The sequence below is a fragment of the Lepisosteus oculatus genome, chromosome 7 (genome assembly GCF_040954835.1).
Source record: "Lepisosteus oculatus isolate fLepOcu1 chromosome 7, fLepOcu1.hap2, whole genome shotgun sequence".
Classification (NCBI taxonomy): Eukaryota; Metazoa; Chordata; class Actinopteri; order Semionotiformes; family Lepisosteidae; genus Lepisosteus; species Lepisosteus oculatus.
The window spans coordinates 56,513,349-56,535,359 of record NC_090702.1 but is presented as its reverse complement, the minus strand read 5'-3'; the positions used below and the strand labels follow the sequence as shown (position 1 = coordinate 56,535,359).

Below are 22,011 nucleotides of genomic sequence, written 5' to 3'. Positions count from 1 at the left end.
TGGCTGCCGTCGCATCATCCAGGTGGGGTTGCACACTCAGGGTGGAGGGGATCCCCATGACCTGTAAAGCGCTTTGATTGGAGTGTCCAGAAAAGCGCTATATAAGTGTAAGCAATTATTATTATTATTATTATTATTATTATTATTATATGGACACTGTAAAGGCCTGTGATGTTAAAAAGACAAGCACTTTAGTACCAGCGGGACAGTGGGTCAATCTGCCAGCTGTCAGGCTGGGTTTGGGCCGAGACCAGGCTTTGCAGAGCCCAGTGGTCTTACTCTGTGGTACAGGGGAGAGACGAGCCAGCTCTGTGTCTGTACGTTCATAATGAGGGGCCGTCACCCCTTCCTGCCTGTGGCGACCGTTCTGCTCCAGCTGGAGCACAAGCCCGGCGCAGCACCAGCACCAGGACGCAGACACACAGCCCCCCCCACCCCGCTCACCCACCTGGGCCAGCAGGGCCTGGAACTGGCGCCCGGTGAGCGGCAGCAGGAAGCTCTCCACGACGCGCCGCAGCTCGCCCGGCGTGACCGCCAGCCTGCCCTCGGGGTCGCTGGCCCGGAACGCCCTCCGCAGGGCGTCCTGCCTGCCCGCCGCCCGGCGCTGCAGGGCCCGCTCCACGTCCGCCGCGGAGAGGTGCTCGTCCGGGGCCGAGGGGGCCGAGGGGCCTGCAGGGAAGCACAGCACAGTTACATACCGGGGGCGCGTGGAGCCGTGCTGATCCAGAGGACCTCTGAAGAGCAGCATAAAGCCTATCAGCCCCCTCTGAGCACCTTTGTTAAATATTTGATTAAAGAGGCTTCAGCTCTCCCCTTTTCTGAAGTGCGATGACGACAGGATTATTGATAACTTTTTCACATAAATCCTCATCATTTTCCGTAAAACGTACTGCGTGTCGGGAGCACAGTGTGTAAAGTATTCCTGAGGTCGGCAGAATGCGAGCAACAGCACCCCGATGCTCCTCCCGACATCCTCACAGACACAGCCTCCCAGTCTCCACATCAGGGTGCACATTCCTGCACCACGAGCCGGCCCAGGTGAAACTTACTGGAGGCGGACCTGACGGAGGAAGACCGCGGTCTGGGGAGGATGACGATGCCGCGAGAAACGGGGCGCAGATCGCCCGGAGCTGGGCGGGCTGCCGGCGAACCGCTCATGGCTGAAGCACAGCCGCGCTGCTCTCCTGCAACAACGAGAACAGGGTGAACTTTAACCAGTGACAGAATGTCAAGAAGTACATGTTTGTTCCTTCACTGAATCACGCAGGATAGTTTCCAAAAACAGCACAGCTCCAGAGTACTACTGTAGCTCCACGCTCCTCGGTTCTTTTACGGTGGTTTCTGAAAAGTAATATGGTGCATCGCACAGGAGCAGCAAAGCAAAAGCAGTTTTACGGATTTCAATCTGCTCAACTGTTCAAAGTTTTTGTAAAACACCATGAAAGTAGAGTTAGCATTCAGAGAACCTAAAGGGATCCCCTAAAAGCATAACCACACACCCTGCAGCACGGTGAGCATGGGTCTTTAATACTGACAGACGTGTTAGAGCAGACACGCCAGGTGAGACTGTATTTGTGATATTGTACGTTTTGCAGTAGGTCTGTTCTCTTACTGACTGCATCACTGACCGCTGCCTTGGGCAAACAGATCTACAGATGTTTCTGATTGCTCCTTCAAAATAATAGTCACTTTTTAATTTTTAGCTTAACCCACAAAAGAATGAATAACTGTATTCCTATTATTCATTATTTGAATAAGGAACGAGTAAAGGTTAATTCTACACTGAAAAGCACCGAGAAAAAATACCATTTCAGCTGATCAAAAGGCCCAGCAGGCGAAAAACACTGCATTTCATCTTTCTGTTTCTGAGCGTGGAATTAACCTTTACTTCACCAACACACGCTGGCACTGAAGCTCCCCACTCGTGACCCAGACCGTCACAACGGAGGCTCTTTCTGAACTTCTGTGACACCGCAGGGAGCATAAATGAAAAGAACCATCACTGTTCATTACAATGCTTTTTTCTTTAAATAAGAATAACTATGCTACACAGAAAAAGACGATGAGAAAGGTTACAAAGGAGATGAGGTCATTCAGTCCATCTGGCCCGTTTGCTAGTTAGTACCCAGTAGATTCTAGGATCTCATCCAGCTGTTTCCAGAGGGAGGCCAGGGTACTGGCTGTCCAAGACTGAAAACATTCAGTTCTTTTTCCCTGGCAGTGTAGGCAGTGTAGGCATTTTATCAAAGTCTTGAATTCAGCTGGCTGCTTCTACGGTGTTTGCTAACCCTCCTGTTTTGGTGTCATATGTGAACTTGAATAATGTACTAACTAGAGAAGAGTCTAGATCGTCGATGTTGAACATTGATGCTGGCCCAGTCCTGGACTTCAACTACTGCTTTTACAGCTGTTTGCTAGCTTGCTAGCCCTCCAGGTATGGTGTCACCTGTGAACTTGAATGATTTACTAACTAGACAAGAAACTAGATCTTAGAACTGGAAATTAGGACGAGCAGTCATCCCTCCACAGGTTTCTCTGGTAGTCCACTCATCACAGCTCCCCATGTGGGTCCCTCTGTCTCTTGCTTCTGAACTAGTTCTCTGTCCAAAGACTCGCATTTCCTTGAATTCCTACTGCCCCGCGAGGCCTAATGTTTTTAAACAAATATTGACGATCCCCTAGGATCTTATTTACATAGACCACAGAGATTCTCTAGTTCCGTTATAATCGCCATTCCCATAACTTCACATGCGATACTGGTCTACGATGGCTCGCGCCAGTTCTACTGCTCTTTGATGGATGAGTGCTACACTGGCGATTCTCTCCCCTCAACAGGTATCACCACGGTCTGGAAGTTTTGTGTCAGTGCCTAATCAATACCATCCCTTGTGTCCCTCCATACAGTTGGCAGAATACCGTTGGGCCCCCTACATTTGTCACGCCTGAGTTATTCTAGTATCTAAAACGCGTCTGCCTCTTCGATGCTCATGTTATTCAATACTGAACTGTGCTTTTATTTAGCTTTTCTAACTCTGAAACCGCTTGAATTTCCCGAGGCAGCTGTTTATGCAAGAACACACTTCGTGAGACCCCTCTGTAGTGCTGAAGCCCCGTGGATCCGCTGGACACGTCATCTGACACACGCGCTCGCGTGGCCGCCCCGCAGTGGGGAATTAGATACACCTGCACAGGTGACGGGGGTTGGTCCGGATCACCTGATTCTACCAGTGGGAATATTAACCGTGTCCCCTTGTTTTGAAGATCACTGCCGTACAGGGGTCTGGCCCTCGGTGAAAGCCCCAAACAAACTCGTTCACGACCTTTAAGCGTTACCAGCTACGGTACTCGCCGGTTTCAAATCTGGTCATTTAAAAAAAAAAACAGCTCGGGAGACGAGCCTCTCAATCTCGATCTCGATCTCGCTCCGGCACGGAGATTTTTTGCTTTTTTCGCATAGAGCGGATCATGCACAATTTCAAGAACAGGGCCGGCGCGATTCCCAGATGCTCGTCTGCCTCCGACGCCGGTATGAGCTCCCGGCCTGCCCAGACCCCTCTCCGACCTCACCGCTGCTCACCCTGGCAGCCTGCCTCCGAGCACTCGGCCCGAACCGGCCACATTTGCTGGGAAACGTGGTGTCTACCGCCTGCTGCTGGGAGGGCTGCTCTCCACAACGGTGGGGGCGATTTGTCCTGGGTTTCTCCTCGACCCGGTGAAGGGCTGTCCCGGGCCATCTCCGCTAAACCCCCGCTCGGCCAGCCGGCTCGGAAGCTTACTTTAACACCTTATTTTTAACAAGGACCCCGTTTACCTCTCTCTCTCTCTCTCTCTCAACGCCGCGGGTCCCGGACGTCTGTGTTTTATATGATATCAAGGTTCCCGTTCACGGCGATGTCTGTGTCCGCAAGCAGACTCACCCGGTAACCCTCCCTCCCCCTCGCGCGCCGCCCCCCCCCCCGCTCGGTCGCCAGGGACGCGCCGCGGTTGCCGTGGACACGGACCGGCCGCCCCGACGCGCGCAGGGGGAGGCGGCGCCGGGCACGTGGGGACGGGCTCCGCACCACCACCTGTCCCTCGCTGGGGGGCGCTGCAGGCTCCGCTCTCTGGCGCCGCTTGCGTTTCAGGGGCGATGGAGGGAGCAGCGCTGGGGGACTGAAACCGTTCAATTCGAGGTGCTTTATTAGCATGACCGGTGGGTACAATCCGTGAACTCACCAGGAAGGGAGACTTTCCACAACATGGGCATTCGAGGCGGTACAGCGCAGTGTTTCTAGCGCCGCAACGGTAAAACCGCGGTACGGACCGGGGGCAATCTCCTGCGAGACCGGTAACAGGCGCCGAAATAGGAGGAGAAATAGTCAAGGTGCTAAAAGGACATTTGGCGCAGGTAAGTCAGTCAGTCAGTCAGAAGTCCCCGTCAGTAATGTTCAGTTGCAGCATGACTGACGCTGAGGTTACAGTTAAGGGCAGCAGGGTGAGCCGATCGCCCAGCCAGACCTTGAGGGAAGAGGGGTTGCTCACACACGGTACAGGGCTCTATTCCGTCAGCAGTGGAGCTCTGGACTCACACTGCTGTTGTACCCCTGAGCAAAGTGCTCCACCAGATGTAAAACACCCGACAGAGACTTCCTGCAAAAGGGTGCAAGTGTTAATCGCTTTGGATGAAAGTGACCGCTGAATAAATCAATCAACAATACACCTTTTAGTAGGATATTCCTGCTCTCATTCAAGAGCGGGTCACCGACCGAAGGATTGCAAACGTGCAAAAGCCGATGCATTGAGACAGAGGGACATTTTAGGAGACGGTCTTACTTCTGTTGCCGGTAGGGTTATGGAAACAAAACTAAAGAATGCTTAGAAAACACCAGCACTTTGAGAGACGGCCAGCATGAGGTTAGAAGGGAATGGTGTCCTTTAACTACCTTGCTTGAGCTCTCCTGACAAGCAACAAGAACATTCAACACCATCAAGGCACAGACATGATCCATTCAGATTTCCAGAAGGCTTTTGCCAAAGACTTTCCTAAAACGCGGGTTCCCAGATTAAAAGCCACAGGAATCCCAGGTAATGCCTAAACTTGGCTTGGGAACAGGTAAACAGAGCACTGTCTTAAGAGGCATGAGCAGATGTCCACAGTGAGGCTCCACAGGGCTCTGTTGTCCTCTGGTCTTTTCTGTTCTGTATTCACATGTATGGTCACCTGCATTGTTAAGCGCCTTGGGGCAACCTTGTTGTGAAAGGCGCTATATAAAAATATATTTTAATTGAATAATTTTCTACTGATGGTCGGGTTATACGTTTCTTAACGGACACCTTGTAACAACACCTCGCTACTTCTGTCTGCTCTAGGAAGTGACACATCACAAGACGCAGGGGGCCGAAGACTTATTTATTAATAAACCAGCAAGCCAGAAAGGAAAGTACAGTGCATAGGAATGTGCACGATAACCAAACAATATAAAAAATAGAACCAAAACCGTGCACCGGTAAAACAGAGCAGGTAACAGGGAAAAGTGCTATCGAGTCTAGCCATGCCATTAGGAATGTCACCGACAACATCTGGACAAGCTATGTACAGCCACACCATAAAGACATTCAGAAGTGTCTCACTGTGCAGCAGGGGGCCGCTGGGACCTCCAGCCTGTGTAGTGTTCAAGGACGTTATGGACACCAGAGAGGAATCTCCCCAATAATGTGGTGTGTGCAGGGTCCTTACGCTGCGCTGCCGTGCCCGAGGGTGGGGTGCAGTGTCCAGTCGCTGAGGGGCAGCGGGGGCCGGCTCAGCGTGGGGCCCGGTGGTCGCGTCCCTGCAGGACCCTGGCGGCCCCTGTAACGCGGGTTCGCTGCGAGGCTGGACTGCACGTCTTGCGGAGCAGTGGGGCGGCGCTGGGCGCGCTGGGCCAGAGGTGGGAGGGACGGCGCCCCGCGGCGCTGCAGATGAGCGCACCAGCGGTCAGGCCGAAAGGGGGAGGCGGTTGCACCACAGTCACGCTGTTCGGTTCGTCTGGCCGGCTGCACTTCCAGGAATTCTCCAAGCAGAACTTCCTAGTAGAGCAGCTGGCTTCAGCGTGGGCAGCGTTAATCTGACCGCGGCCAGGCTCCAGCGCAGCAGGCACACGCAAGGGCCTGGCTCTGCGCACAGCAGCCTGGGAAACCCAACAGCAGGGGCCACAGCAGGCGTGCTGTCCGCAGGGGCGGACTCGTCACACTGCTGCTGCTGGGGGGGGGGGGCAGGGAATCTCAACACTGTTCCTGGGAGGCCCAGCTTTTACTGCAGCAGTCGAAACCTGAGATTCTTCCAGCACGCCGTGCAACGACTGACACTGGGGAACGGAAAATGAATCATATTTCGGGGGCCTGTTTAATAACTATTGCAGCTGGATATCGGAGTACACCTTGAAATTCACCTCCAAAAACGATTATGCAGGGTAGTGCCATTGGCTTATGCAAAGCTGGGTAAATATACCATCATATGTCTAGAATAGAAAGATGAATGATTGATTATACAGTAAGATTAAAACAGCAACTGGAGATCCAGGAGTCTCTACTGAAGTCTACGTGCTGTGACACAAGATGGGAGTAGCCAGCTGGTCCACCGGGTTTACAGGAACAGGAAGCAATGCAGTCAGGTCTGTGGTTTCCATGCAGCTGGAGGATCTTCACAGGCTGAAGTCAAAGGTCAGGTCCGACTTGCCCATCTTCTGCTTGTAGACCGCGTCGAACTTCTCGTTCATCGAGACGGTGAAGATGTCCTTCCACAGACCCACGCGCCCTGAGAACAGGGTTACAGGGAGAACAGGGTCACAGGTGCACCTCTTCCCCTGGGGGCTCTCAGGCCACAGGGTGGGCAGGGGTTTGAGATGCCTGCCCTACTCAGGTTACAGGAAGACAACTTCCATTATAGCACTAACCTCGTTCAGAAGCTTTCTGATTTGGCACCCAACAAACAGAAAGCCATTTCACCCCAGACGGGCTCTCACACACTCCGGTATTCAGATTCATTCCTTATTACACATCTAAAGAGGCTTTCCTGTTGCTAGTGCATAAGGGGAAAATAAGGGAGCTTCATGGAGAACGAATTACTGTTCCCCGGTAATTACTACGCTGCAGAGTAAAACAAGCAGGAAAGGTGAAAAACAGCACCTGATGCAACACGCCCCCGTCCAACTCCCACTTCAAAACAGACCAAAATCTTTTGAGAACTTGTACAGCAAAAAGCGATCACATTGAACAAAATGAGATGGACTGCAGAATCCTTAATCTTGTGCTGGTCTTCCTGGAGATGTGCTAACCGATTCCCATGTCCCGGAACAGCGGGATTCTCAGTTCACCAAAAGGTGTACAAAATAAACAATTGACACTGCGCAGTGTGGTTTCCTCTTTGCAGGAACTGTGATAGCCTTCCTGCCTGTCCTCATGGGCAGTAAACCGCTGCCTCTCGCTGCACAGCTCAGGAGCACCACTCACCTCGAGCAGAGAGCTGGATCACACCCCTGCACTCCTACCGCAGGACTGCGGGAAACAAAGCCTCTACAGACTTGTCACTTTACAGCCCAATGTCAACGCATCTTCAACTCAAGTGATCCATGCACTAAAAGAAAGGGAATGGAGGGGGAAACAAATCTAACAAAAATAAACGATAAACAATAAACACATGGAGATCAGAAAGTATGAAGCCATAGGAAACAAACCAACTGAAAAAAAAGAACAAAATGATGCAATTTAGTTACAAAAATAATCTTTAAAAGTAACTGTATGAACATAAACTTAAAAACAGAGTAAAAAAGGATCCTACGTATGGCAGAAAACAAAATCATAATGATAATAACGAGATTACATCATGAAAAAATAAATAAGTGAACACTATACACGTATAAAAGTGGTGTGCTCTGGGGATTTTCTGCCGTTTCTCGTCGCACTCTCCTTTCTGTTATCTCCGGAATGGCCAGCAGGTGGCGGAGTACCACTTGGCAATAATACACAGCACACTCGGCTTTGTGCTGCTGGAAATCCTGTATTTAATAGGATAATCCTGTATCCTGAAAGGGACAGTTGAGGAAAACATGCACACATCCTTGTGAAACAGTTTTGTATCAGGCCATGTACCTCTGTTTATATAGGTTTCAGTTAGTAAAGGGAAGTGCATTTAAAATTAAAAACAGGAGGTACTGTTCACACAGTGGGAGCCTGGAACAAGCCTCCCATGCTGTCAAAACTAGTACCCCAATTTTTTTTACTATTAGCAACCAAACAAGATGGCTGGTCTGAAGCCTCTCTTATGTTCTGAATGATACAGTAATAAGATAAGATTAGATAAGAGGACTTTATTGGCCATGTACAATTTCTTGCATTAGGAATTTGTCTTTTCGCAGACCCCAGCTTGCTCTCCGTGAGACACACAGACAGGGGGAGAAGCTGGGGGTCAGAGCGCAGGGTCAGCCATTTATCAGGCGCCCCTGGAGCACTTGGGGTGAAGGGCCTTGCTCAGGGGCCCAGTGGAGTAGGATTCCTCTGCCGGCTACGGGATACGAACCGGCAACCTTCCAGCCACAGGCGCAGATAGCCAGAGAGCAGGGGGCAGGAGGGGCAGGAGAGGAGGGGGAGCAACACGGGGCAGGAGGGGCAGGAGAGGAGGGGGAGCAGCGGGGGGCAGGAGAGGAGGGGGAGCAGCGGGGGGCAGGAGAGGAGGGGGAACAGCGGGGGGCAGGAGAGGAGGGGGAACAGCGGGGGGCAGGAGAGTAGGGGGAGCAATGCAGGGCAGCTCTGAATGGCCCTCTCTCATCTGAAGCCTCTCTTACATTCTGAATGATACAGTAATAACAGCAGGGTAGCAAGGTAAAGGTGTGTCCACTGAGATTTATGGTTGCACCAAATTGTACCTTGCACTGTAATGGAAGACTAACTCAACTCAAACCAAACTGAAACTGAGAGGTTCTCAGTGCGATATTGAAGGGGTCAGGGCCAGGAGCATCCCAGCTGGCCATGTGACAGCCCTGCCTGTCTGAAGAGGTGGCATGACAGGGCAGAGCTCGCCGCCAGCTGAACTGAGCCCATAACCCTGACTGCAGCTCAGGCAGTGGCTGTGGCTACACCCAGGAGGAAGGTCAGCCAGACCTGCAGAGTCAGCACATCTGCTTGCCAAGGGAAGTCAGGTTCATGTGCGTTCAAACTGTGGGGCAGATATCGCCCTAGCTGCTTTCAGAGATAAGAGGAAAAACTCTTTAAAATTACTTTAGTTAAAAACAATATTTCAACACATTTTAGTAAAGGGGTTGTAGCCGACTCCATCCTTAAAAAACGCTGGCTCCAGGAATCTGGGCATGTTAAAAATCCACGATGACAGCAACTTTAAAGTGCAAGAGGTTTCATGTAGGAGTTTTTGCAGGTCTTACACATCAAAGGCTAACACGAGAGAGGTTCCCCCACCACCACTGCTCCTAATGCCCACTAACACCACTGATTAATACCATGTGAGAATGTAGAATTTAACACGTAACAAATTATATAATTAATGAACCTATTGACACCCAATGAGCCCATCTACAGTAGAGGCCTCCCTTTGGCGGCCTCTAGTGGCGGGTCAGGCGTTACTACAGTCCCTTCACAGACGGGCCTTGCACCTGCAGATCTGGATGCTTCTCAAAATTTAGCACTGGGAAAAAAAACAATGAGAGGCAACTGTTTTTAAATCTCTCACAAAAAATATCATGGCATCTAGTTTTCACAGGCTGCTCTAATGGCGGCACACAACACAAGCAAGGCAACAGGAACAGACCTAAATCTGAGTTAGATTAGTATATTGGGACTGGGCAATTAAACCATTTTTTTGCTGCTAGATGACATTTTTTTTGTAACTGTGATAATCGGAGAGACCTACATGGTTCTTTGATGATTCAGCCTTGATAAGAAAATCGCCATGAGATGAAAAGCACCCCCCCCGCCCTACCACTCTCTTCCTGTGACACCCCACGTGGGGCAGGGGGGCTGCAGGACGTACCCCTGCAGATGGAGAGGGTCTCCGGGTTGCAGCACTGCTCTATCAGCTGGTGGCAGCTCTCCACCATGGACTCCAGCTGGGCCTTGTCACACGACACGCCCAGGAACCGCGCCAGCTGCTCCACCAGGGTCGCCAGGTCCTGTCGGGGCAACACAGAGCTCAGCCTGCCAGCATCCACACTGCTCGGTACCTCCTCTACAGGACAGCTGCATCACAGGACTAATACAGTAATAATAATACTTCCTTACACTTATAAAGCACTTTTCTATACACTCCAATCAAAGCTCTCTACAGGTCATGGGGATCCCCTCCAGCACCCCCAGTGTGCAGCCCCACCTGGATGATGCGCCGGCAGCCATAGTGCGCCAGACCGCTCCCCACACACCAGCTCTCAGTGGGGAGGAGAGCAGAGTGCACCAGTACACTCCCCACACACCAGCTCTCAGTGGGAAGGAGAGCAGAGTGCACCAGTACACTCCCCACACACCAGCTCTCAGTGGGGAGGAGAGCAGAGTGCACCAGTACACTCCCCACACACCAGCTCTCAGTGGGAAGGAGAGCAGAGTGCACCAGTACACTCCCCACACACCAGCTTTCAGTGGGGAGGAGAGCAGAGTGATGAAGCCAGTTCAGAGATGGGGATTATTAGGAGGCCATGATTGGTAAATGCCAGGGGGAAATTTGGCCAGAACACCAGAGTAACCAGGGGGATTTTTAATGACCACAGAGAGTCAGGACCTCGATTTCACTTCTCATCCGAAGGACAGCACCTTTTTACAATACAGTGTCCCTGTCACTATACTGGGGCATTAGGACCCACAGAGCGCAGGGTGAGCGCCCCCTACTGGCCCCGCTAACACCTCTTCCAACAGCAGCCTTAGTTTTCCCCAGGAGGTCTCCCATCCAGGTACTGGCCAGGCTCACACCTGCTGAGCTGCAGTGCACTACCAGTTGTAAGCTGCAGGGTGATATGGCTGCTGGCATGCTCAGACACGTATAAGATAAGTAAGGTTACTCCAGTACCTTGTACATGTCTTCATATTTCAAGAACAGCACATTGGAGTCCATTCGGTGCTCCCAGAATTCCTGCACGTGCTCAAACCAGGATCCATACCCCACTGCGGCAAGAGAGAGAGACGACACAGAGGTGTGATGGGAAAACACTGCGAGACATTGTTTCTCTCTACGGGACCAGGCTGTGCCCGGAACATGCAGGACCAGCCTGTTGCGTCCTGGGACTCGCCAGGGACACGCCAGGGGCGGGCAGGAGAGCGCGAGGAGTACCCTAACCCTGCCTGGCATCAGGTCTTTTTTCCGACAGGAGTAAGCCGACTTGCAACAGTATCACTCCCTCAACTCCCTCTCACCCCCTGTCCAGCTGTTCCGCCAGCTGCTTATTTTCCTGCTGCCCGTTTCCCATTACCCAGGGCAGCTGCTACAGTGACTTGTTCATGTTCAGCTGAAATAAACCGCGACATGAGGAGAGACACGTATTGACGTTGCTCCTTAATCGGCATTGTGTGAGGCTGATGTCCCACACCTCCAGGCCTGCAGCACGTACACATTTCACCAGGAGTAAAGAGCACACCGTGAACTACATTATCCAGGCTCCCAGGAAAGCGGAGCACTGCTTCATACTCACGCTTGTCATTCATGAACCGGCGGCAGAACTCCTGAAACGTCCCCCTGTAGCTCATGGTGCGCAGGGAGCGGTGAAACTGATAGTAGGACACCACCAGGTCTTTGGGGTTCCTGGCCATGTATATCACCTGGAAACAGCACAGCAGCTCAGACACAGCTCTAGAAGCGACACACAAGGCCAGGGCACATTGTAGACCACAAATCCAGCAAAAACTGTTTGTTAAAAAAACAACTGAGATACAAAGCTGCCGTGCAAAAAACTTTCCATTGTGCGCTAGATATTGGAACATCTGTGCTAGTCTGACCTCTTGTATAACAAAATGTACAAGACAGACTGATACACAGCTGTTACATCAATAGCTCGCTGGGCACATTCGGAATGACACTGAGAACAAATAAAGTTCTCTGTGCATCAATAAAAATGGCAACATTTTATAGAAACCCAATAATTTAAACTGCAGCCCGATTCCTGCTGGTCTTTGGGAAGTGTTCTCTAACTATGCAAATGAGGACCGTAGCTTACAATTTCTGTTTCAGACATCAGATAGCAACCTTGAGCCTTTGTGCACGTTTCTTGAAAAACTTCCACTGTCGCCAACGAGAAAGAATATACCAGCACTGCGGGTCCTTATTGTGGAGACCCTGTATCTCTTTCCAGACAAGCATCTAAAGGCAGTGTGCTGTGTTAAAACAGCTGGAGTCAGACTGGAGAACTCTCCAACCTCAGCAGTGAGCAGACTGGCCTGGGCAGTGTGTAGGCCGTGTACTGTGGATGCTGTGATATCAGATGGTCGTACTGGACTTGGAAACAGCCGGCGGCACAGAGCAGGTTCCAGAACCTGAAGTGTCCAGCGTTGCTGTCCGGCCAGCGCAGCCTCACCTTGGACTCTCCGTTGTGCATGGCGGTGGGCAGGAACCGGTAGGGCAGGTGGCTTTTGATCAGGCGAGGAGACGTCAGCTCCTGAAAGAGCAGCAGAGCACAACCCCTGACATGGAAACCTGTTTCCTGTGGCCCACTGCCCACAGGTCTGACATTAGCACCCGTCTGTGCATCATGCTCTGCCCCCAGACTGCAGAAATGGCTTTGACCCGGTAAGATCGGCTTAGATCAACAAAAGCAAGAAAAGGACTCTTAACGCCCACTGTGTGTCACATTCCAAAACGTCTGTTTTTCTGCAAGTCACTTTCTAATAACAGGGAAGTGTCTGGAGGGGGAAAGGCTGGTTTCTATACACTGCAGTTACATCAGACCTGTTTCTGCCCCGTTACTACTTTTCTCAAGGCTGCACTGCGCTCTGTGGAACGTGCAGGGGGAGAAGGAGGGAAACCTGGCATGCACGCAGTGAGCTTCCGGCCGCCTGCCACACTCCCAGCTCTGTGGAGCAGGGAGAGAGGAGCGTGGTGCCACATCCCGCCCCTCGGAGGGGGCACAGGCTCACGGGGCGCGGTACCTGAATGATGTCGAGGCCCGGCTGGGGGTACTCCAGGACAGGGAGCTGCTCGTCGATGTTCATCAGCCCGATCTCATCAGGGTCCACGCCCTGGCTGACGAGGTACACCACCTCCTGCAGCAGGCTGGTCCCTGAGCACAGGGGGGTCAGAGCCGTCAGTCCCCGCACACCAGAACGCCTTACTGAAAGTAACATGCAGCCCAGGCAGACACATATTCCATGAAACACTGTGCTTCTTCCTCCTACTGCTCAATGTGGAATGAACCTCTGCCTGTTATATCAAGCCTGCTGGCATTCAATTCTGTTCAATAAATTCACGTCACTTATGAGAGTGTCTGTCCCCTGTCCTGAACCCAGTTTATTTCCATGGATGTTTTACAGAAATACACAAATGTTAATTGGAAGCAGTAAGAAATCAGGAAATCTCTACATGCATTTAACATTTATTATTCATTATGAATTCACGCCATGCAAAATATAGCATTAGAGGAACTTCTGCTGAGCCAGCGAAGATAGATCCTTCTTTAAAAGGATTGTAAAGAAGGTACAGAGCTGAAAAATACACCAGACACTTGGCCTGGCTCCAGAAATAATCAATAGCCAAACACAGTCACCCGCTAGTCAATAGTGATTTTGTGAGCAAACAGCAGCTTCCAAGAATATCCTATGCTGAATTTGTAAAGTAAATATCAGAGTGTAAAATTCATTATTTGGTACCAAAAACCTTAGAGACAATAACTGCATGAAGTCTGTGCCCCATGGAGCTCGCCAGGCTCTTGGTGGAATCATTTCAGATGCTCTGCTGCAGTCACTTTAGTTTACAGTTTGCTCATGAGGTGTTCTGACTTATTGAGGTGCTCAGTGGGATTGACTGGGCCAGCCTGGGGATGTCTTGTTATTTCGCTGGGTGTCGACTACAATTGAATGGGACAGTTCCAGAGGTGCCCATGCAGACCAGGCCAGGCCAACGTCCTCCTCCAGGCTTCACAGAAGAGGAGGCTGTGAGTGTTGTCTGAGAATCTGCAGCTCCTTTCTTTCTCCTCACTTCAATCTTTCACTTGGTTGGTAGAGGTTAATCGGGGTCACATTTGCCAGCTCACAGCTGGCAGCCCACTGAAGCTCAGCAGGTGTGAGCCTGGTCAGTACCTGGATGGGAGACCTCCTGGGAAAAACAAAGGCTGCTTCTAGAAGAGATGTTAGTGGAGCCAGTAGGGGGTGCTCACCCTGCGGTCTGTGTGGGTCCTAATGCCCCAGTATAGTGAAGGGGACACTAGACTGTAAACAGGCGCCGTCCTTCAGATGAGATATAAAACCAAGGTCCTGTCTCTATGTGGCCATTAAAAATCCCAGTGTACTTCTCAAAAAGAGTAGGGGTTTTACCCCGGAGACTGAGTCTGATTTCCCCCTGGCCTTCACCAATCATGGCCTCCTAATAACCCCCATCTCTGAACTGGCTTCATCACTCTGCTCTCCTCCCCACTGAGAGCTGGTGTGTGGGGAGTGGACTGGCTCACTCTGGCGCTGGACCCGGTTTCACTTTCACACAGCCGGACTCTGGAAATGTGATTGGGTGGGGGGGGGGCATCTGTAGACTCAATGGTCAAAGGTGCTAGGAGCAGACTTTGTTTTTCTTGTGTAATAAGGAGGAAATACACCATCATTATGCTTTGCTTTAGACTTCAGACCTGAACAGATCGAAGGGAAAACCCTGAACCGAAAAAAAACTTGGGAAACAACGGGCTTGAAGGGGTTGTCTGGGTGAGGAGAGCAGATCAATCAGGCTTGTCAGGGCTGGGAGAAATGCTCACTGCCTGGGACACAGCAGTGTTGGTAAAAGTACTGCAATCACAGTGCAGAACTGTCACAGGGCAGGCACACTCCTCCACACTGCATTCACTGTGCAGAACTGTCACAGGACAAGCATAGTCTCAACACTGCAATCACAGTGCAGAACTGTCACAGGACAGGCACACTCCTCAACACTGCAATCACAGTGTAGAACTGTCACAGGGCAGGCACACTCCTCAACACTGCAATCACAGTGTAGAACTTTCACAGGGCAGGCACACTCCTCAACACTGCAATCACAGTGTAGAACTGTCACAGGACAGGCACACTCCTCAACACTGCAATCACAGTGCAGAACTGTCACAGGACAGGCACACTCCTCAACACTGCAATCACAGTGCAGAACTGTCACAGGACAAGCATAGTCCTCAACACTGCAATCACAGTGCAGAACTGTCACAGGATAGGCACACTCCTCAACACTGCAATCACAGTGCAGAACTGTCACAGGACAGGCACACTTCCCAGTACTGCAATCACAGTGCAGAACTGGCATCATCATCTCATCATACTAACAGCTTCCAGCATCACAACTGCAGTCTGGATTCTGCACTCCAGACAGTTCTCACAAGCACTTCATGTCCAATTACATACATGATGCCGACATCACTCATTATTGAGCCCAGTTTTGGGAACGGAAATACAAATGAAACAAAATCACCAGTATCGCCATTTGTTTGAAAAGCTAACATGATTTTCAATCAAATGCATTACCTAGTTCTAAAATTATAAAATGTTAAGCTGCATAAGCTGATTATGGGATGATTAGAGCACCTTATCCATGGAACTGTGCTGCATACGATGCATTTTGAATCGAAAATTTTGTAGGACAAAATTAAGCTGGGTTAATAGTTGCTCAGTGCATAGTAACCATTCCATTCCCACTTCCTGAATCGCAGCAGGGTCACAGAGTTCCCAGCGTCATGCCAGAATGCTGCTGATCAGACGAACAGATCACATCCCTCACTGTTCGTCCAAGCATCAGGAGGACTTCAGACACGCTGGAAGCAGAATAAAATGTTTCCCAGAGTAGATAACAGTATACAGTAAGTAATCTAATTTGTTTAGATTTACTTTCATAAGCTTTGGAATTCATATCCCATAAGACAGAGGTCTTAATGAGATTCAGTCCATTATCACCACAGAGGCCAGAAGTAGGCTCCAGGCCACTCCAGGCCACTCCAGGCCACTCCAGGCAAACTCCAGGCAAACTCCAGGCAAACTCCAGGCAAACTCCAGGACTTCAAACTTTCCAATCATTCAAGTACTGAATTGAGAACTGAGAGCTGACCTCTTTTGCGGTGCATACCTGCTGAAGGTTACTGTGTGTATTGCTCAAGAAAACACAAATTTGCAGTGTGTGTATCATCCACAACGAGACAGAAGTCACACAGCTCCTCTCAGTGGGCTGCAGAACAGCTTCTGCGTGCTCAGTCAAGAACTGCAACCTCAGTGAAAGAGGAAGCTGCTCCTAGCGTGACTGATCTCTCTGCACACACACCACTGCTGAGCAATGCAGTAACAGCCAGGCAGGATTCTACATCTCTGGGACAAAGCGCTTTGCTGAAGACAGAGAAGGATCTGAGAAAACACTCACTGTATATAAATACCTTGCTTCTCAGCCCCCCCCGTTCCTGCGTGCTTCTCAGCCCCCCCCCTCCTGCTCGCTGCTCAGTCCCCCTCCTGCGCGCTGCTCAGCCCCTCCTCCTGCGCGCTGCTCAGCCCCTCCTCCTGCGCGCTGCTCAGCCCCTCCTCCTGCATGCTGCTCAGCCCCTCCTCCTGCATGCTGCTCAGCCCCTCCTCCTGCATGCTGCTCAGCCCCTCCTCCTGCGCGCTGCTCAGCCCCTCCTCCTGCACGCTGCTCAGCCCCTCCTCCTGCATGCTGCTCAGCCCCTCCTCCTGCGCGCTGCTCAGCCCCTCCTCCTGCGCGCTGCTCAGCCCCCCCTTCCTGTGCGCTGCTCAGCCCCTCCTCCTGCGCGCTGCTCAGCCCCTCCTCCTGCACGCTGCTCAGCCCCTCCTCCTGCGCGCTGCTCAGCCCCTCTTCCTGAGCGCTGCTCAGCCCCTCCTCCTGCGCGCTGCTCAGCCCCCCTCCTGCGCACTGCTCAGTCCCTCCTCCTGCGCGCTGCTCAGCCCCTCCTCCTGCGCGCTGCTCAGCCCCTCCTCCTGCGCGCTGCTCAGCCCCTCTTCCTGAGCGCTGCTCAGCCCCTCCTCCTGCGCGCTGCTCAGCCCCCCTCCTGCGCACTGCTCAGTCCCTCCTCCTGCGCACTGCTCAGTCCCTCCTCCTGCATGCTGCTCAGCCCCTCCTCCTGCGCGCTGCTCAGCCCCCCTCCTCCGCGCTGCTCAGCCCCTCTTCCTGAGCGCTGCTCAGCCCCTCCTCCTGCATGCTGCTCAGCCCCTCCTCCTGCGCGCTGCTCAGCCCCTCATCCTGAGCGCTGCTCAGCCCCTCCTCCTGCATGCTGCTCAGCCCCTCCTCCTGCGCGCTGCTCAGCCCCTCCTCCTGCGCGCTGCTCAGCCCCCCTCCTCCGCGCTGCTCAGCCCCTCTTCCTGAGCGCTGCTCAGCCCCTCCTCCTGCATGCTGCTCAGCCCCTCCTCCTGCGCGCTGCTCAGCCCCTCATCCTGAGCGCTGCTCAGCCCCTCCTCCTGCATGCTGCTCAGCCCCTCCTCCTGCGCGCTGCTCAGCCCCTCCTCCTGCGCGCTGCTCAGCCCCCCTCCTCCGCGCTGCTCAGCCCCTCTTCCTGAGCGCTGCTCAGCCCCTCCTCCTGCATGCTGCTCAGCCCCTCCTCCTGCGCGCTGCTCAGCCCCTCATCCTGAGCGCTGCTCAGCCCCTCCTCCTGCATGCTGCTCAGCCCCTCCTCCTGCGCGCTGCTCAGCCCCTCCTCCTGCGCGCTGCTCAGCCCCCCTCCTCCGCGCTGCTCAGCCCCTCTTCCTGAGCGCTGCTCAGCCCCTCCTCCTGCATGCTGCTCAGCCCCTCCTCCTGCGCGCTGCTCAGCCCCTCATCCTGAGCGCTGCTCAGCCCCTCCTCCTGCATGCTGCTCAGCCCCTCCTCCTGCGCGCTGCTCAGCCCCTCCTCCTGCGCGCTGCTCAGCCCCCCTCCTGCGCGCTGCTCAGCCCCTCCTCCTGCGCGCTGCTCAGCCCCTCCTCCTGCGCGCTGCTCAGCCCCTCCTCCTGAGCGCTGCTCAGCCCCTCCTCCTGCGCGCTGCTCAGCCCCTCCTCCTGCGCGCTGCTCAGCCCCCCTCCTGCGCGCTGCTCAGCCCCTCCTCCTGCGCGCTGCTCAGCCCCTCCTCCTGCGCGCTGCTCAGCCCCTCCTCCTGCGCGCTGCTCAGCCCCCCTCCTGCGCGCTGCTCAGCCCCCCTCCTCCTCCGCGCTGCTCAGCCCCTCCTCCTGCATGCTGCTCAGCCCCTCCTCCTGCGCGCTGCTCAGCCCCTCCTGCGCGCTGCTCAGTCCCTCCTCCTGCGCGCTGCTCAGCCCCTCCTCCTGCGTGCTGCTCAGCCCCTCCTCCTGCGCGCTGCTCAGCCCCTCCTGCGCGCTGCTCAGTCCCTCCTCCTGCGCGCTGCTCAGCCCCTCCTCCTGCGCGCTGCTCAGCCCCCCTCCTGCACGCTGCTCAGCCCCTCCTCCTGCGCGCTGCTCAGCCCCTCCTCCTGCGCGCTGCTCAGCCCCTCCTCCTGCGCGGTGTCTCCAGGACAGGCCCCAGGACAGGATTGCTGCCCCCCTTGCCAGCACAAGCAGCTTTCTGATAATGGAAGAGTTAGGCAGCCTGTATACCACAGCACTCTGGGATATCGTATGACCAGCGCACTCCAGACAGCCGAGGCTCGGACTCTATAATCTAATATGCAACCGAAGAGCACTCAGATGTCACTTCCTGAGGTGCAGAGGCTCCAGTACAGGACTAGTCAAGCTGAGGGCTAAGGAGGCCAAACTGCACAACTCTGTTCCTGTTTTCTCCACAGAGAGAGGATGGGAATCAGTCCAGAGAGACCGGGTCCTTGGGATGCCATGGCAACCGAGGGCGTCAGTAAAACTGCCAGTGCAGGCACAATGCAGTTCTTAAAGAGGAAGATGAATGAGAGAGCTTTTTCACCAACAGTTTGATTTACCCAGTTCGACACAGACCTGCTTTTACTTTGCCCTAAAGCTTCTCGAACACCTCATTAAGAGACTGAAGCAGCATCTCTGTGATGCTTTCTGTTTTCCAGAAGACAATCTTTGCACAGCTGTGTGTCCTTTCAGTGATTCTTTTTAAACACCACATCAAGGACAGAAAACAGGATTTTACATCTGTGAAGCTCAGTCCAGAGCTGTGAAGCACTAAAGAGGGTCCCCAGAAGCTAGCTGCAGGTACCGTGTGCGCAGGGGTCAGAGTGGGGTCTTCTCAGCGGAAGATCGCCTCAGTCTAAAGCGTCAGCACTGCGGTGGAACAGGAGCCTTCCTCTGTCCTCTCTGGCTATGACTGCCAGAAGCTGTGCACGATTAATTACAGGATCGAGGCCTCCCTGCAAGCACATCGCCCACACAAACACAGTGCGGTAATGGAGACAACTCCAACCGGCCCACAACATCCTCGCAGTACAACAAAACCCCTTTCTACGATTAAAAAGAGCATACTGTGGCAGCATTATTCTCATTTCAGTTCATGAACAGGGACGGCACTTTAATTGTTCCGGCTGTGTGGTAGCCATACGAAACTCTTACTTCCCTGACCGAGACCTCATGCTTCCCAGAGCCTCCGAACAGACTGCTGACTGCAGGCTCAGCTCCCAGCCAGCTGCATGGCCAAACAGCTCCTCCGGCCAGCAGCCTTTCCTGTGCTCCTACGGCCACAGACTCGGCCGCCGGCTTCCCCACACATACCGTTGGCTCCTGTTGATGGATCTGATGGGGTGAGCAGGCCTCATCATTATGTGAACGCCTTCACTGAATATTTAGTAACAGAAGTTCTCACAATTGTCAAGAGGGATCCCAAGAAGCCCTTAGAGTTTAGAAAGTCAAGTTTTAACACCACTCAAAACCAGAGATCAAACAATAAGAGCACCACCAGGTTCCTATAACAAATAATTAAAAATCCGGTTGGACTCTATTCAAAATGACGCATGTGCGCGTCTGTTATCTCTTCAGAACACAGGAATAAGGTATACAAGGCTCTCAGTCCCTATATTTAGGTAGATCAATCTAAACGGCCCATTAAAAGTCAGGGCCTTTTCCGCGCCAACAAGAAACAGATTATTCTTCTGAAACATGAAATTCATGACACAGGGCCGATCATGACATCATTGATCCAAAATACGTCTTTTGGCTCAACGCGTTTCTAGACGTGCTGAAATACCCCAAAGCCTATAGACTATTCTTGCTAGGCGCTGCATGCAAAAGCGACATTTAGGCATCGCTACATTAAAAAATAAATAATGGCAACGGTACTGCGTACAATGAGAATGTAACAAGTGTTTCAAAAACACGATGACGCAGGCGGTACTTCGGGGTCCGGGAATGACAGAACCACGGGGGGTGGAAAAACCCGAACCCATCCCAAACCCACACGCAATCTTCCATCTTTCATCAGAAACCGTGTCAGCTTTAAAACCGGGGAATCGGTCAATGGCGATTCTGTCCTCCTGCAGAGGTCAGCTAAGACGGGACCCCCCGGAGCCGCTCCTCGCCGACTGCGATGTGTGGGGGTGCGGCGCCCGTGCGTACCTGACTTGGGGTAGGTGACGATCCATATGTCACTGTTCCGGAGGGAGAAGTTCGCGATCTCCTCCATCTTCCCCCGGCAGAAGGGAGGAAGGCGCACGCCATTGTACTCGAAGTATTTGCTCTCGAACTCTATCGGGGTGCTCGGGGTCTCCGCCTCGCTCTCCGCCATCCCGGTGCCTGCCGCGCCCGCGGAACCGAGGGGTTAACGGGTCAGAGTCGGTGGACGGGGACCGAACAGCGGGCGAGCAGCCTCCAGGATCTCCGACCTTCAGCGAATCAGGTGCGGGCGAAGTGATGTAATGGGACCCGCTCGCTGATGCTCCGGATGACGCCGCCGCCAGCCTGCTGTTCAGGCGCTCGGTTTGCTTAAGGGCGACTGATGAGGGTTCTGATTTGGTTTTTGTTTTCTTCTTCCTAACTTGTAGATTATTTTTTAAAGTTTTTATTTGAACACCAGAAATACGCCCCCCCCCCCCCCTCCCAAAAAAAGAAGGAGACAATATTAAAATAGATACAGAAATAAACACTTCACGGCCAGAGGAATTCACAATTCTAAAAGCTAAAAATGAATCGTTTTTCATATTGCCACTGTGCCTTGCCCTTTGATTCTTTAAATTTCTAATATACTTTAAAAAAGAAATCAAAAGCATGAATAGAGGGAGCAGTATTAGACCATTTACTTCTGTGGGTGAAGTATTTAGCCTAAATAATTAACAGATTCATGATAAAAACATATCCTTTATCCAAATCAGATCTAACAAAATCTAAAATAATATCAAAATCTTTCAATTTAACATTTACCTTTAAATGTTTAAGAATAACATCTATCCAAAACAGTTTTGTATATATGCAGTAAACAAGATTCCTTCTCATTATCACAAAATACACAGAAGTCGTCTTGTTCGTGTTCAAGTCTAGAAAGTGTCAATTTAACGGGATAAAATCTATGAACGATTTTAAATGCGATTTATTTAACTTTATTTGTAAGACAATATCTATCATCAATTGTCCAAACTAATTTCCAGTTAATATTCCTAAACATAGTATTCCAAAAGGAGACACAAGGTATAAAATTCCTAATATAATTATGATTGCATTTTTTAATCTTTTATATCTACTCCATCCAAAACTAAATTATTATTATTATTATTATTATTATTATTATTATTATTATTATTATTATTGTTGTAAATGATCAGAGATATCGGAAGATACTCTGTTGGCATGGCCGAAACTACCTCCAGTCTCAGCACTTTCTCAGCAAGAGCATCAGAGACGGATCATCTTCGCGACAGCGCGGTTCCTGTGCGTTCGCGTCGTTGATTCTTTTATTATTTCTTTTCTTGGAGAGATTCTTACATCTCTCCGATCCATCCAAGACAT

At 52.0% G+C, this 22,011-nt stretch overlaps 2 protein-coding genes across 3 annotated transcripts in view; both read right to left on the bottom strand.

The window, feature by feature from the left end:
• Nucleotides 1–3,956, bottom strand: part of efcab6 (EF-hand calcium binding domain 6) — a 54,149-nt gene extending 50,193 nt beyond the window's left edge. Inside the window, exons 1-3 of the mRNA XM_069192886.1 lie at nt 3,812–3,956; nt 1,050–1,184; nt 449–669 (exon numbers count right to left, since the gene is read on the bottom strand). Of these exons, the coding sequence (XP_069048987.1) occupies nt 449–669; nt 1,050–1,158 (330 nt within the window). The 5' untranslated portion in view covers nt 1,159–1,184; nt 3,812–3,956. The remainder of the gene's footprint in view (nt 1–448; nt 670–1,049; nt 1,185–3,811) is intronic.
• Nucleotides 3,957–5,370: 1,414 nt separating this feature from the next.
• Nucleotides 5,371–20,965, bottom strand: sult4a1 (sulfotransferase family 4A, member 1). 2 transcript variants are annotated; one of them, XR_011190125.1, is made up of 8 exons: nt 20,629–20,965; nt 13,090–13,220; nt 12,519–12,599; nt 11,640–11,766; nt 11,021–11,115; nt 9,998–10,136; nt 7,468–7,591; nt 6,683–6,772 (listed from the first exon to the last, which is right to left on the bottom strand). XR_011190125.1 is itself a non-coding variant. In XM_015352005.2 (7 exons), the coding sequence occupies exons 1-7, from the start codon at nt 20,795–20,797 to the stop codon at nt 6,660–6,662; spliced, it is 855 nt and encodes a 284-aa protein (XP_015207491.1). In that variant the 5' UTR covers nt 20,798–20,960; the 3' UTR covers nt 5,371–6,659. The 2 variants fall into 2 exon arrangements, 1 of the variants encoding a protein (XP_015207491.1); XM_015352005.2 differs by lacking the exon at nt 7,468–7,591 and having other exon boundaries at nt 5,371–6,772; nt 20,629–20,960.
• Between the last annotated feature and the right edge of the window lie 1,046 nt (nt 20,966–22,011).

What these genes read in the sequence shown, in the direction of transcription:
- sult4a1 (XM_015352005.2), bottom strand. Translation starts at nt 20,797, where the DNA reads ATGGCGGAGAGCGAGGCGGAGACCCCGAGCACCCCGATAGAGTTCGAG. An exon ending in CGTCACCTACCCCAAGTCAG is followed by an intron (nt 13,221 to 20,628) that starts GTACGCACGGGC and finishes CCCTGTGCTCAG; the next exon opens with GGACCAGCCTGCTGCAGGAG. An exon ending in GACCCTCTCCATCTGCAGGG is followed by an intron (nt 6,773 to 9,997) that starts GTACGTCCTGCA and finishes CCCTGTTCTCAG; the next exon opens with GGCGCGTGGGTCTGTGGAAG.